This window comes from Pseudophryne corroboree, chromosome 1, assembly GCF_028390025.1.
Source record: "Pseudophryne corroboree isolate aPseCor3 chromosome 1, aPseCor3.hap2, whole genome shotgun sequence".
NCBI lineage: Eukaryota > Metazoa > Chordata > Amphibia > Anura > Myobatrachidae > Pseudophryne > Pseudophryne corroboree.
In genome coordinates this window covers 909,690,247-909,707,002 of record NC_086444.1, presented here as the reverse complement: position 1 = coordinate 909,707,002, position 16,756 = coordinate 909,690,247, and the positions used below count along the sequence as shown (strand labels likewise).

Genomic DNA, 16,756 nt, shown 5'->3' with positions numbered 1-16,756 from the left:
CTGACTACCATACTCCAAATCCCTGCGCATGGCATCTACCAAAGCATTTTTTATAAAGCTTGCTGCGATAAAGTTACATATATGAACACACTAGCTATAAACATTACATTATACCTATGGTGTAATTATAGAAGTTTTAAGTTTTTTTAAATGATTGGAGGTGCTCGTATCTCACCTCCCTATATTGAAAAACATCAAAGTGCCAGTTTGTGCTGCCACAGTGGATGTGGCAGGACAAACTGGCACATAACTGGCTACTATGGTTGTAATTAGGCCAGGAAGAGTTAGGGCAAAGTCCTACTACTTATTTACTGCAAGCTATTCAACAAAAAGGTTTATTTTACCAGTTGATCACGGTCACCCAGAAAGCTTGTCCATGCCTGCGGTCCCTGGCCCACAACGATCGATTAGTCGCACTGGTAAATCTCAGGATAAACGTAATGCTGCCCAAAATCAGGGCTCTCCTCTTGCGCAAATACCGGTGTCGAGTATTAGCCCTCTCCGCCAGAAATTGCTCCCTTCTCCTCTTGGCATAAGACGGTGCCAGGTAGCACAGTGCAAGCAGCTGCATCAGGCTCTCATTTGCTGTGCGAAACAGCCAAAAACAGCAAGAACTCAGGAACTCGGCTACTCAGCAGTGACACGTCGTCCATGGCTAATGCAATGCTGTGATCAGTCACCACCAACTTTTCATAACTTCATCTCTGTGCGCCATAAAAACAGTCCATTTCTTATGACACACAAGTTTATTGCAGGGCTGACACGGGTTCTGTCTGAAAGGGGTCGACCCGACAATAATCCTGGTTAAATGTGCTGTGTGAAAAGGGGTTAGGAACTGTAACCTGGGTTTTTCCCGGTTTCACAAAACCAGGAAAACTCGGGACTTTGAGATTTTTCTATCTGAAAGTGGTAATAGTATGTAACGCCTCCAGTGGCGGCAGTAAAAAAATGTTGTACCAAACAATAGGGGAAATTTATTTAGACTTTTCCGTACAATCATAGTCATCTATTGACCCAAATATATTCTGTCTAGACAAAAAGTACAGACTATTGCTATTCTGTACAATTACCCATTATGAAGAACAAATATTTCTAGTTAATTGACTCATAAATTCCATCATGACAGTTTTGTGACTAATTAAAAGAGATAGTAATAAACTACAACATTGTTACACAGTTACTGAGGTTAAGAAGAAGTCAAGAGTCTATCAAGCTCGCTTTCACTTTCTAACAACACACATCCACTGATGTAGCAGAAGGTAACTATGCCAGGCTGTAGCAAATGCCAAATGTTCACACTGAAAAAAGCCCTCATGTGCAACAAGTATTGAATGTTGCTTGTTATGCCCACATTTCAGAGCAATGGGGGTTATTCCGAGTTGATCGCTCGCTGACGATTTTCACAGCGCAGTGATCAGGCTAAAAATCGGCATTTCTGCGCATGCGTAAGGGCCGCATTGCGCACACGCGACGTACGAACGAACGTGATTTTGCACAGGCTCTAGCGAAAAATTAAGTCGCACTGACGGCCGCAGAGTGATTGACATGAAGTGGGTTTTTCTGGGTGTCAACTGACTGTTTTCAGGGAGTGTTTGGAAAAACGCAGGTGTGCCAGGGAAAACGCAGGCGTGGCTGGGCGAACGCTGGGTGGGTGTGTGATGTCAAAAGCCAACCCTCCAACGTTAGAATCAACGCACACGAAGAGTAACTACAGGGCTGGTCTTGTTTTGCACAAAATGTTTTTGCAGGCGCTCTGCTGCACAAGCGTTCGCATTTCTGCTAAGCTAAAATACACTCCCCAGTGGGCGGCGGCATAGCGTTAGCTCGCTAGCAGTTTTTAGCAGCCGTGCCATCAACTCCGAATGACCCCCAATGTACTGTATTTGCGTATGGTATATCCTGTTATCCCCAAGTTCCAGGGCTCCAAGCATCAGAGTCCTGCTGTACAAGAGACAGTCCCCTTCTCTGCTATTCATTTATATTATATTTTTTACACTCATTTTGTGGTAAATCCTTTTCTGATGATTTCCACATTAAGGGGCTAATTCGGATGTGGTTGGAGGTGCTATCACTGCTACTTCCTTGTAAGCAGCAGCGAAAGCTCTGTATGTAAATGCAGCAGAAGGTGTCTATTACATGTAGACACCTCTTGCTGCAGTAGTAATCCGACCTGCTTACTAGGATGCAGCAATGGATTACTGCGACACCATCGCCTGTTGCAGATGCTAGTAAGAGGTCAGGAAACCTCCAGAAATCTAATTTCTGATTGGATGGAATTCATAGCCAGCTGCCACCCTCAAATGCCGCATGTCAATCATGCTGTAGCTGACAGGGGGCTGCAAGTAATATTGGAAGACCCGTTCTGCACATATGCAGAATCGGTCTTACGCCTGCACAGCCCCACAACCATCAGATTTGTATGTAATCCATTGGGTTTATGTGCAACTCTGAATTAGGCCCTAAGTATACGTTTTACAGTATGTATTAGGAGGGGAGCTCTTTATTGTCTTTGACACATAATGTGGGATGCTTTTAAATAAGTTTGTACAGAATTTCTTACTTACAGTACTTTCGTGCAGTAGGTTGTGGACCTTTTGCAGTTAAACTTTTTTCCTGCCTTGTAATAAATTGGGGAGGACTGTAGATCCTAGCAAACCAAAAGCAGTCTTGGATAGGGAGGATAAATGAACACACAACCTAAAATTAAATATTTAATAAATTTTCTTATTACAGGTTGAGTATCCCATATCCAAATATTCCGAAATACGGAATATTCCGAAATACGGACTTTTTTGAGTAAGAGTGAAATACTAAAACCTTTGTTTTTTGATGGCTAAATGTACACAAACTTTGTTTAATACACAAGTTATTAAAAATATTGTATTAAATGACCTTCAGGCTGTATGTATTAGCTGTATATGTAACATAAATGCATTCTGTGCTTAGATTTAGGTCCTATCACCATGATATCTCATTGTGGTATGCAATTATTCCAAAATATGGAAAAATCCGATATCCAAAATACCTCTGGTCCCAAGCATTTTGGATAAGGGATACTCAACCTGTATCAATATTCTCCCAACTTTGTTTCAAGTGATTAAAGGTATTATTAGATCTTTTTTTCTGGGGAGATAGGCGTCCCAGGTTTCAAAAGGACACTCTGCTGTGTCACAAGCACCATGGAGGCCTCCAGAGACCTCACATCGGGCCTAATTCAGATGTGGTTGGAGGTGCTTCCTTGGAAGCTAAAATTATAGCGCTGTATGGTGATGCAGCAGGAGGCGTCTATTACAAGCAGACGCCTCCAGCTGCAGTAGTGATCTGACCATAGACACACCATCGGGTGGCTTGTGGCACCACTTGGAATCACTGGCAATGTTGGGAATTCGTGGCCTCTACCCTCTTCCTAAATGGCGGTGACACGCCTCCGCTTTCATAAACGGATAACTGACAGTCTGATGCTGGACTGTGTCCTGTGTCGCAGGACTGCACATGTGCAAATGAATGAGGTCCAACATCAGCTACTATCAAGCCATTGTATTCAGCAGAGTCCTCTAGTGGACCGGTGCAAGGGACAGCAAACAGTGGGTTGACATAGAAGAACATTGTATTGGCTATCTACATTATCCTCCCCATGTTCATCTGTATCTCACCATAACTGTTTTTTTTCTATAAAGAACAATTTGCAGGGAAATTTTTTTGCAAACTGTAGTTGTGACAACTCTACATAAGCCTCAGGGCCTGACTGAGAGGTGGATGCAGTTCCGATATTCTGGCAGTTGGCTGACGTTCTGTGTATTGCAATGTGCATGTGCCACAGTGGTCTTGCAACGGTGGTCATAGTGAGGACTAGGATGCAGAGCAACTGACAGTGACTGTCTGTGGGCGTGTGGCATAGTTGCCTACCCTCCCTCATTCTGCAGGAGCCTACCTGAAATGGTTACATTCTCTCTGACTCCCTGAATGGAACAGCAATCTCCCTGATAGCACCTTATCCCCATTATGTAGCTGCTACATTCTTGGGGGGGGGGGGGATAAATCAGAGATACATACATTCAAGCTAGCTCATCAGTGCCTTTCCTTGCATTGCTTATAAGGTACAATGATCCCTATGGCTACATGCATTTTAAATAAGGTTTCTCGTGGCCACTTACAGTATATAGAACCTCTTGTAAGAAACAATACACAAACAAAGCCTGAAAAATATCAGTGTCTTTTCTTCAACAAGTAGATCTTACTAACTTAGGGGCTCATTTACATTTGGGTGTCAGTCATTTTTATGACACGCCTCTCAGATGTAGCAGTACACGTCCACACTGATAGGTGTTACTTTCACAATCTCCCTGAAATGCTTTTTCAAAAGTAGGCAAGTATGGCGTGTGGAAGCCATTGACCATGCCTTACGCAGTATCACTGGCCCCGGCTTAGTTGCGTGGGCATTCTGAGCAAACATGTGGTTTTCGGTGTCTGAAAGTGCGACCAATGTGCGCCAAATTTTGCATCTCCACAGGCAATCGGTGGATTTGAGATGCCAGCAGTGGGCGTTTCTATACACAAGACAGGGGCTGTGGTATAAGCATATCTTCTGCAGTAGCGCTGTGATTAGCATCCACCTATGCATCAGGTCCTCTGTATGTGTACTGCTCCGTTCACTCGCATATTTTATAATCAATGTCAAAACATGTTTAACAGGCTTTAAGAATGACCATTTAATACCTAAAATAAACTCCATTGTATATGAGCCTTAATGGAACAAGTATCATTTTGCTGTCCAGCCGTCTTTCTTGTTTATGTCTAATGCACATAAAAGATTGCCTGTTGTAATCTCTGCTGCAGGAAACACTCCTGCTGTTACTGATTCACACAACAAAGCAGCAAAGGTAAAGAAGCATTCATGCGCTCTTCCAGAGACTACATGCAGCTTGTATAGATATATAGTATCATAACTGCATTTACAGAGTTTAGTCATTTAACAGAACAATATAGAACAAAAAAATAATAACTGAAGACCATAGTAACAGTAATGCTTTTGATTTTTATTAAATCTTTACCATGGTCTGAGCACTGTTCAAAAATTATTTACCAGGCTGTCAGATAAATCCGACCCATAGAGTGCCAGCTGCTTACCTGCACTATATTATAATCATACTTACCAACTTTCTACCTGGGGGCTAGGCCATGACATAGCTTTTACACTAATAACAGTAAGAGATATGAAACCAAATTGGCAGCGGATTGAGGCCTCCATACGTGTAATTTGAAAGTAAAATATCAGTTGGTCACATGCTCTACTATGATTTCTTCAGCACAGGTATGAACAAGTCCAATAGCCTCTGCGCTCGCCACGTTGCGGGCACGGTGGCTCACTGCACTCGCCACAGGTTATATTCTCCCTCTATGGGTGTCGTGGATGGCGGTATTCCAGCGTCTGTATTTCAGTGCTAGGCGGGATTCCGGCGTCGGCCTTGTGATGTCCGGGATCCCGACTAGCGGTATGGTAACCACTTCGCGGCCAGAGTTTCCTGCTTCTGCAAGCTAATTGCCTGAAACACATAGCTATTTTATGGACTATTTGAGAATATACAATATGCACAAGAGTTTTCGTAAGGTGAATAACAAGGGGCAGCACTGCCTTTCTAATAGTCGGAGTTAGAAAAGGCAGGAGAGGAGATGCCATTAATTAAAACTGAGGCAGTGGTGTTATAATAAAGGGATTCTACATGCATAAGGAAATCCCCACTTAGGCCAAGATGAAGGGTTCACGGCATGAAGTCCCTGGAGCCTTTTCTGCCCCTAGGGCCATTTCCAAGGAGAGAAGATCAGATATTTTTGAGCTATGGATCAGAACTATGGATCTTTTGATAATGTCAAAGGCTTGTATGTCAGGGATGAGTTCCACTTGGTCTGGGTGGACCAGTGAGCACATAACACTGGCCAGAGCACTGGCAAAACATTTGCAAATAGCTTCAGGTTTGAGTTTAAGAGGGACATACTGTAGGGTGATTACTGCCACCTCCATTCAAGTCTTTACCTGGTTTGGGGATTTCAACTATTTCAGCCAACTAAATGACATCTTTCAGAATCGCACTGAAAAGCTCAGTCAGGACAGGGACAAGAGTTTCTTATTTTAGATGGTGGGAAGCCATAGGGCATGAAGCAGTGGAAGATTTCAACATTTTAATATCTGCACAATCTGTACTGAAGAGATGGTCTTGTTGAATTTAAAGACTGGATGGCGGATTCATTTAGTGCTAGTCACGTTCCCTCTGCTGGCTGGCCATGCTCCCTCAGATAGCATGCTACTCTCTAGGCCCCCGCTTCCCCCAGAGGGCCATTCACATTCAGGTCCAACATTAGGGCATACCTCCCAATTGTCCCGATTTTTGCAGTCCCACCCGCGGGCAGCAGTGTCCCGCGGTGGTGGGGGGCAATTGGGAGGCTCTGTCACTCATTGCTCAGCGGTGAATAGACGCTGTGCACATGCGCACAGCGTCTATTCACAGGAGACAGAGGGGTCATGCCAGCAACTCATAGAGCGCTGGGCATGCCCCCTCAGTGATGACAATGGGAGGCGTGGCAAGCAGTCGCTGCATTGCAGCAAAGCCGTGCCCCTTTTCCCATTGCCACACACCATTTTTAGGCGGGCGCAGCTTTGCCGCGCATACAGGTCCCTCTTTCTACAAGATAAATGTTGGGAGGTATGTTAGGGTACAGTCTCACTGATACTGATAAAGCTGTGTACATTCAAAAAAATGTAACTCAATTTATATGCTGTACTTTCATACATAACAATGAATATGCTGTACTTTCATACATAACATTCCAAGATTCTTAATTACAGTTCCACTGTGTGCCTTGATGATACACTGCTTTCTAAATCACACATGGTCTGACTTGCTTATAGCTGGATGTAGTGGATACAACTAAACTTAGTTAAGTCTTTGAAGCAAAAAATGCAATACACACTGTTACTGGTCTTCACAAACTGTGCAAGTCTGAATGGTTTTTACTACTACGTGTACCTGTTGTTATTGTGACCACATGGAGCGAAGGCCAGAAATGAAACATTAGCTTCTTTCTTTTCAAATGAAAATGGTTCACACTTTACTCTTTAACAATAAGTCTCTTTCCATAACCTATTAATTAACATGCTCATTACTCCGGAGTCCTTTAGTTCCAGGGAACTTGTGCTTGGGGCATGCTGGCTTAAGACACCTTTATGAAGTAGAATTTCCTGTCAGGCAGGCTATTCAGAGGAGGAAGATAATTAGAAGGCATATTTTTTTATTTTTTTACTCAGAGCTGTGAAATGAAGTGGGCTGGAGTAATCCCCCTCTTTTCAGTGCCAGTATTTATGATAATCCTATTTCACTCAGGGAAAGGCCTTTTGGCAACATTATTTTGAAAGTTTTTACAAGCGGAATGGTGGGAAAAACAGGGCTAAAGACCAATTAAAAGCTTGTGGATGTTGATTGAGTGATGAAAGATGCCTTGTTGACAAAGAGGCACATGCCAGGAGCCTGAATGGGGCTACAAAATAAAAGACAAATAAGGAAGCTATATACAAAATTGTAAAGTGTATACATTGATAGACACTAATATAAATCAGCCAATGTCTCAACTAAATACAACAATTATTGGCATTGGCTATACTGACACCCAGCCCAAAGCACAACATGCCTAAATAAAACATAACAATGAGTTAGATAATTGCTTTATATGCAATCAATGGAAATCCTCATGGTATAAAGTGCAAACTGTTACATAACCAAGCTCCCGAGTTACAGGAGGATGAAAGCATTTGCTGCAACCTGCAAATGAGAAAACAACAGGGCAGCTACTGTGATAACAATGAAGGTTTCCTATGGTGGTTGCAAACTGAGGACACACAAACTAAACTGTATAGCGACTGTGCTTTGTGATTATATGTTTTATAACTACCTAATAGTACACTTGAAGGAGCACACCTACTCTGCTCCTGGGACCATCTCTGCAAATCAGAAATGTATTTGAGAGTGCAGGGGTGTGGAGGGAATCTGAAGTGGGCACTGTACAAAAGTGTAACTCTACAGCCAACCTTTTCCTTGATAGGCAATAGCCTATCATCTGCCTTTGACCAGTCTTTATTATACGTGGCATTTTGCGTGTTTGAAGCTTTGTTCTTGTACATTAGACAAGAGCTCTCCAAAATGCACTTGACTGCTGAAGTGCTCCTGAAAACTCCATGATGCGTTCAATTCAAATTATGATGAGACCAGATCACTTCCAGCTGGTGCAACATGATGAGCTGGTGCAACATCAAGTCGTTTAAACACAGCAAAAATGGGTATACGCCCCTGCACACATGATGGAACACCCCTAAAAAGGTTCCCTTCACACGCTTCTAAATAATGTCCAGTTTCTGCTATACTCTTCAAAACCAAGTACGTTTACTGAGTGCTTTCTTATGAACATCCACACTTCATTCAGCAGGTACCATTTTGTGCAAAGTAAAGCAAACAGCATCGCCAATAAGAGAATAGCTCTCTGCTTTGCTCACTTCAGACTTTGTAAATGATCTATGAATATATTCCTATACAGGGACATAACCGGAACTTTGTGGGCCCCATAGCAACACTTTGAAGGGACCTCTGCTGTCCCAATGCCTCTCCATAGCAGCTGTTAATTTTATGCCCCATAATAGTGCCCTAGTTAATTTTCTGAACCATAGTAGTGCCTTAGTTAATGTTATGCCCCATGGTAGTGCCCAAGTTTATTTTATGAACCATAGTAGTGCACTAGTACACATTTTTGCACATTGTAGGTCTGCCAGTACACGCTATGCCAAACAGTATTCCCAATTCACATTATGACATACAGTGCTTCAACTTCATATTGTGCCACATTAAAGTGCCCCAGTTCATATTATGTAACATTATAATGCCCTCCAGTTAGTTTTAGATCACATTACAATGAGCAGGCCTAGGGGCATACCTAGATACATTGTAGACCCCAATGCATAGGTTTGTAAGGGACCTTATGTACCACCCAATGAGGAAAATGTATAGAACACATGTAATTTTGGGATGTAGTTATGATCCTGGTGGTTGTGATCCGGGCAATCAGCATACCGATGCCGGGATTCCGGCCACCAAAATGCCGGCAGGGGGCCCAGGACTAGAACCTGTGGTGAGCACAGCGAGCCACCAAGCCCGCATCGTGGAGAGCACAGCGAACCCATACCTCCCAACTCTGCATGCTTTCAAAGAGGGACACACGCGCGGCGAAGACGCGCGCTCTCCCGGAAAGGGGCGTGACCTATGAAAAGGGGGCATGGCTTCACGGAGGACCCGCGATCACGAGCCACGCCCCATTTTCGACACTGAGGGGTCATGCCCAGCGCTCTGTGAGCCGCTGGCATGCCCCCTCTCCCTCTGTCTGCACTGAATAGACGCCGTGCGCATAGCGTCTATTCACCACTGCTCTGCTAAGCAGGGCAGCGACAGACAGAGCCTCCCAACTGTCCCCCCCACCGCGGGACACTGCGGCTCGCGAGTGGGACAGCGGGACTGGACCGCGAAAATAGGGACCGTTGGGAGGAACGCGAACCCGCAAGGGGCTTCTTTGTGCTCGCCCCCCTGCTGGCATTTTTGTTGGCATCAGGGATACTGGCTGACCGCCTGGATCCCGACCACTGGACACCTAATCCCAACCCGTAATTTGCCAGGGAAGGTGGGCCCCTCTGAACTCTGGGCCCCATAGCAGCTGCACTCCCTGAATCTATGGCAGCTAGGCCCTTGTTCCTATACATTAAAAGATTTACTGCAATTTAGTTGGGTGTACTGAATATGTATTGCACTAAACATGTTCCATAAAACCTGTTAAGTACATCACTAAACAACTGCTTATCTTCATACATTGCATGTCTTTTATATGAGACAATTGTTTAGATAGACAATATTATAATTGAAGAAGATTAGAAAGAGATCCTTATTATAGAAGGGGAAGAGTCCACTCTGGGTGTACATGTATATATTTGTCTAAGGTGTGTGCATTACTTTATCATAACATAATTGTAATGCAATATCATGCTATTTGACTACAAGATTATAACATGGTCCTATCTGGTTTCTAATTTTTTTATTTATTTTACCAAATGAACCTGTCATCCCTCTGTGTTCGTGTATTAGAATGTGTCTCACTCTTCACTGTTTACAGTTGTTTCCATGGGACATCAACTGAATGGAAAGGAACACTATCTACCTAAAACGTTTTTGTTGTCATGTAATTCATGCAGTGTTACAATTGCCTCAAACAGCCGTTGCAGAACAATTTCAGCGCCAGGAATAATCTGATGTAAATCAGTTTTATTTAAAAAAAAATAACATACCCAAAATAAAGAACTTGTCACAAAAATATATCACTTCTAAGTTCTAATTCAAGTGTAATATCTCCTATATTATTAAAGTATAACATTATATATGGTCCAGCCATTCATATTAAAGATTTAGCACAGATCAGAACTGTTTGTATAATTACTTAGCAGGGACGTGCAGTCAGGGGAGGCAGAGCCTCACCTATCATGCTCCCTGTCATACTTTACAGTTTTTACTATAAAAATGATTGGAATAACACAAGCAAGATGCTTATAACTTCTAAGCATATTCTTTGTATTATTGCAAGCATTTTATAGATAAAACTGTCCACAGTTGCAGGGCTTCGGAAATTGCAGGGAGAGACAGAGATGAGGCAGCCAGAGCTAAGCCTCATCTTACACACAGTCAGAGCCTGTCTCTACAGCGGGGCTGGGCTACACAGCAGCCAATCATGCTGATTAGAAAAGAGAAATGGGAGGCATGCCTCAGTGTGGGGGGCGTACTTGTGCACTGATGGGCAGCTCGGATTGCTCATGTGACCAATCCAGGACGTGCAGGAAGAGACAGACACCGGAGCTGAACAGCATGACAGGGGAGGACTGGCCACCGCTGAGCTGCCATGCCAGCATCTGCTGGGCTGGGAGAGAGGCTGCTGCAGCAGCGGCCAGTCCTCTCTCACCACCTGACATGCGGCTGTCAGCAAGAAGGAAGGGGGAGGGCAGCTGGACCAGGGCCCTCAACCGGGCCCCTCCAATGGGCCCGGGCCAGGTAGAGAGTACCCTCCATCCCCTCTCAGCGCCACTGTATGTGTGTGGCATCTGTAGTGAGTGTGGGGACAGGGCTCTGTGTGTGTGTGTTTGTCTGTGTTACATCGAATAGGGGGGTCAGACTTTCAGCACCCAGACCCACCCCCATGAGTGCCTCCACAGCCTCTGACCTCACCGCACGTCACTGTTACTTAGCATGCTTTAAATGGACAATCCTTATTCTAATATAGCACCTACTTATTAGTAAACACTTATTACTCAAGCATAACCAGTTTCAGTTCCATATCCAAAGGCAGGGTTTAGAATATGTGGATCAGCACTCCTAAGTCAAAGACAGCACCTATTTTACTAACAGCCATGGACTAGACCTGTGACATCAGCCAAAGTGCAGCACCATTGCTGCCCCTCCAGGAATGGCACCCTGCATGCAGCCTGTAGCGCTGCTGCAATGCTCCAGACACGCTCCCTGCAGTCTGTACAGCCGCCCGGACATTGTTGCACTTCCTGGTGCTGGCAGCCTCGCTCTTTCTGCATGACGTCTTGACATCACATGCTCGGAGGTGGGGCCTGCTCCAGCATTCACTTTGTGAAGTCTTTAAAATATTTCATACTAAATAATTAACTTCTTTGAAATATAACAAAACACAGTAGCAAGCAACATAATTTGTTCATTAAACCCTTCAAAACATAAATGTAGCTACTGATTTAAGAACTAAACCTGCTTCTTGCATACATGTCTTCAATTGTAAAAGCCACTGAAAAAAGGCAGAGCTTCGGGTGATTTAGTTTTGCTTACATTTAGCTCCAACAATACCCAGCCCCCCCCCCCTCCCCCTCCCCCCCCCAGCTTCAATTGGAGCCAACCCCCTTGCAGCATAATGCCATGATTTGAAGCGTGATATGGTCCCACCTTCTCCTATACACTGACAAATATTTAGAGTTCTCATCTAGTTCTGTAAGTGGGTGGAACATCAGCAGATAAGACAGTAACAGCACAGCAGACATAATAACGGTCTACTAGTAAAGTTGGTATGTACTCCCACAAATGCTACAGATGTCTCCACTTACATCTAGCCACCCTGAACGTTAAACAGGCCTTCTAGTCACACCATGCCGTGGCGTGACTTGGTACCGCCGAGCATCCTTGTGTGTGATTTTTTTCCTATTAAAATGTGTCTTATTCGCAAAATGATGCGAATAGGACGTAAAAGCAGTTTATGCTGATTAAAATGATATGTGGCATGCCTATATTCTCTGTGCATCTGTGGTTGTATCTGTATACGGGTTCACTACGATCTGCCGGCGGTCGGGCTCCCGGCGACCAGCATACCGGCGCCGGGAGCCCGACCGCCGGCTTACCGACAGTGTGGAAAGCGCAAATGAGCCCCTTGCGGGCTCGCTGCGCTCGCCACGCTACGGGCTCGGTGGCGCGCGTAGCTATTTTATTCTCCCTCCAGGGGGGTCGTGGACCCCCACGAGGGAGAATAAGTGTCGGGATTCCGGCGCCGGTATACTGTGCGCCGGAATCCCGTCAGTCGGCATACTGAATACCACCCCTGTATACACAATGCTGCACTTCATATACAGATACAGCTGCAGATGCACAAAGAATATAGACATGCCGCATATCATTTTAATCAGCAGAGTGTAAGACTCATTTTCAGCAGCAAAAGGACGCCTGATGTTAACAGAGTTGCATGGGACCAGTCAGCTCACTCACGCCAAGCATCTCCAGCTGCGTGGCATATTGAGGCACGATGTACGAGGACACATCTGTACTACCCACGTGTTGGAAGAAATTTAGCTCAAAAGTCATAAATCTCAGGTAATTCTATTTGTAGCTGTAAAATTGAAAAGTAAATTAAATAAAAAAAGCAAGCAACATTTACCCCACTTTCCTAGCAGACATCTGGGGCATGGTAATCAGTGATTACTTGTAAGTAAACTGTTTTCCCATCTTTGTCTTTACTGTTCCTTTAAGGTAATATTTTACAATCTTTAACAAAATATTAAAGCTTTGATTCTGGGCAGAAATTGCTTAGCTAATGGTTAGTCCTACTTACTTGCAAATTGCATTTCCCTTTCTTTAGATAATGTATTGTACACCGTTTCTATTTTTTTTATTCAGATTTTTGTTAACATTATGTTTTTAGAATTTGTATTTAACTAAAACTGCATAAAAAGGGTATAAAAGGGTATTACCGGTAAGCAGTGGCGTAACTACTGCCCCCGCAGTCCTCGCGGTGGCTTGGGGGCGAGGGGCTGCGGGGGCGCCACTGATTTACAGCAGACTGACATGCGGACGAGCGTCCGCATGTCAGTCTGCAGTCTCCTTCCCTCCGCCGCTTGTTGGAGGGACACGGAGGGCACACAGCGCGCCTCCCTGTGTCCCTCCTGCTGCATCATCTCCGGCGGCCGCGGGTCAAATAGGGGGAAGTGCCGTCCGTGAGCTCTAAGTGGCTCACGAACCGGCACTTCCCCCTAATAGACCCGCGGCCGCCGGAGATGATGCAGCAGGAGGGACACAGGAGAGGCGAGCTGTGCCCTCCGTGTCCCTCCAAAAAGCGTCGGCGGGGGGGGGGGGGGGGGGGAAATATCTGGCACTGGGGCATTTCTGGCACTGGGGGCATATCTGGCACTGGGGGGGAATATCTGGCACTGGGGGGGGGGTATCGGACACTGGGGCATATATGGCACTGGGGGGGGGGGATATCTGGCACTGGGGGCATATATGGCACGGGGGGCATATATGGCACTGGGGGGGAATATCTGGCACTGGGGGCATATATGGCACTGGGGGGGGGGATATCTGGCACTGGGGCATATATGGCACTGGGGGGAATATCTGGCACTGGGGGGGGGGATATCTGGCACTGGGGCATATATGGCACTGGGGGGGAATATCTGGCACTGGGGGCATATATGGCACTGGGGGGGGAATATCTGGCACTGGGGGCATATATGGCACTGGGGGGGATATCTGGCACTGGGGGCATAAATGGCACGGGGGGAATATCTGGCAATGGGGGGGAATATCTGGCATTGGGGGCATGTATGGCACGGGGGGAATATCTGGCACTGGGGGGGAATATCTGGCACTGGGGGCATATATGGCACTGGGGGCATATTTGGCACTGGGGGGAATATATGGCACTGGGGGCATATTTGGCACTGGGGGGAATATATGGCACTGGGGGCATATCTGGCACTGGGGGCATATGTGGCACTGGGGGGGAATATCTGGCACTGGGGGCATATGTGGCACTGGGGGGGGGTATATGTGTACCTGGCACATGGGGGGGACGACTATATTTGGCACTGGGGCATGTAAGTACCTGGCACCGTGGGGGAATATCTGGCACTGGGGACATATGTGGCACTGGGAGCACAGCCCTAGCAACAAGGACTACCTCCTAGCAACGAGCATGACACCCAGTGCATGAAACACCTGGCAACGAGCATGACACCCAGTGCATGAAACACCTGGCAACGAGCATGACACCCAGTGCATGAAACCCCTGGCAACGAGCATGACACCCTGAGCATGAAAACCCCTGGCACCGTGCATGGAACCAAGAGCGTGAAACCCCTGGCAACGAGCATGACACCCAGTGCATGAAACCCCTGACAACGAGCAGGTAATTGAAAAGTAATTAGAAGCCTTACTGTAGGACTTAATGTGTAATGGGCATTACGGTGTGTGGCATAATGTATCACGGACATTGCGGTGTGTGTCATAATGTGTCACAGGCATTACGGTGTATGGTATACTATATCGCAGGCATTGTGATATGTGGTATAATGTCTCAGGGTCATTGCAGTGTGTGGCATAATGTATCACGGACATTGCGGTGTGTGTCATAATGTGTCAGGCATTACGGTGTGTGGTATACTATATCACGTGCATTGTGGTATGTGGTATAATGTCTCAGGGTCATTGCAGTGTGGCATAATACATAACGGGCATTGCGATGTGTGGCATAGGGTATAACGGGCAGGGCATTGCGGTATGTGTCACAGGCATTACGGTGTATGGTATACTATATCACGGGCATTGTGGTATAATGTCTCAAGGTCATTGCAGTGTGTGGCATAATGTGTCACAGGCATTGTATGTGCTATAATGTATCGGGCATTGCAGTGTGTGGCATAATGTATCACGGACATTGCGGTGTGTGTCATAATGTGTCACAGACATTGTATGTGCTATAATGTATCGGGCATTGCAGTGTGTAGCATAATGTATAACGGGCATTGCGATTCCTGTCATAATGTGTCACAGGCATTACGGTGTGTGGCATAATGTGTCACAGACATTACGGTGTGTTGCATAATGTGTCGGGGGCATTACAGTGTGTGCATATTGTGTCGTGCATTATTGTGTGCGGCATAATGTCTAAGGGCCATTGCAGTATGTGGCATAATGTATACTGGGCATTACTATAAGGAGGAAAAATTACAAATAATGTAAGGGGCATGAATCAGGATTATTTTTCTTTCCTGTGGTGGCCAACGTATGGGCGTGCAGGTTGCAAAACTGGGGTATAAGGTAGTCTTTTCCTGCAATGCCACGCCCACTCCAACAAAACCACGCCCTTTTTTTGGCGCGCGCATATTTATCCCTTTCTTGCTCCCAATTATGGAGCATGAAGGGGGGGCGGGGCGCCGAAGAATTTTTTGGCTTGGGGGAGAAAAATTTCTAGTTACGCCACTGCCGGTAAGTCTATTAATACCACCATTTATAAAGCAACCATGTAAGCCACTGACAGAAGTTGCAGAAAGTGGTATATCCATCCACAAATGAAAGAACTGTGTCGAGTCTGCAAATACAACCTATTCAGCTATTACATTCATTTCTCTATTTCCTGCGTAAGAAACCATTGCTATGATTCCAGATGTGGGGCCGGATGTACTGCAGTGTGAGACGGCTGGAGTTCCAATATTCCGGCCGAACTTGTACGTTTTTCAAAAGTGGCAATCCGTTACAAGGAAAAAACAACCTGGCTTTGCCTTGTAAATGAATGCTGAAAGTATGAGTTTGGACGGAATCTCGCACTGCAATACATCCGGCCCGAGGTGAGTAATACATGCAGAAGTTATAACGTGCGAGTACCTTATTGGGAAAAAGAAAGACAAACTATCATTATCTAAGCCCTTACTTTGTGTTTGTGTAACAGTCTTCGTTGTGACAGTTTACATATTTTACAATCCTGTTTCTTGACACATGCTTGTCACAAAAAACAGCAGCATTAGTAAATATGCTGACTCAGTTCAGAGAAATGAATGACACTAGATTGATCCCTTCAGGTAGCCTGCTTAAATTTTGAATCCACGCACAGGACCAGTACAAGCCCTGGGGACACCCTAGGTAGTGCCAATCACCCAGCTACTCAGATTAGGAGTGTGGTACTTGCCTGTGACATAGCCACCTGGCACCCCCCCAGCATAATACTGACATTGAGCAGCAGCACATGTAAGAAGTTGCTGCATCTCCTTCATGTCAGGAGCTGGTGCTCTATACAGGGGCACATTCAGTGTTTTAGACGTGCCCATATCATTGGCATGCAAGGCAAATGCCTACGTTTGCCTATTGGTGGGGTCGTTCTTGTGTAGACCTGCACACCAAATATGTCT

General features: G+C 45.4%; 1 protein-coding gene across 4 annotated transcripts in view; it reads right to left on the bottom strand.

The window, feature by feature from the left end:
- AFG2A (AFG2 AAA ATPase homolog A) overlaps window positions 1-16,756 on the bottom strand; it is a 963,796-nt gene that overhangs the window by 209,188 nt on the left and 737,852 nt on the right. Inside the window, exon 15 of one of the 4 annotated variants that reach the window (XM_063920294.1) lies at window positions 7,080-7,530. The exons of the other annotated variants lie outside the window; for them this stretch is intronic. Within the exon in view, the coding sequence (XP_063776364.1) occupies window positions 7,441-7,530 (90 nt within the window). The 3' untranslated portion in view covers window positions 7,080-7,440. Of the gene's footprint in view, window positions 1-7,079; window positions 7,531-16,756 lie in introns of those variants that run through there. 4 annotated transcript variants of the gene reach the window in all.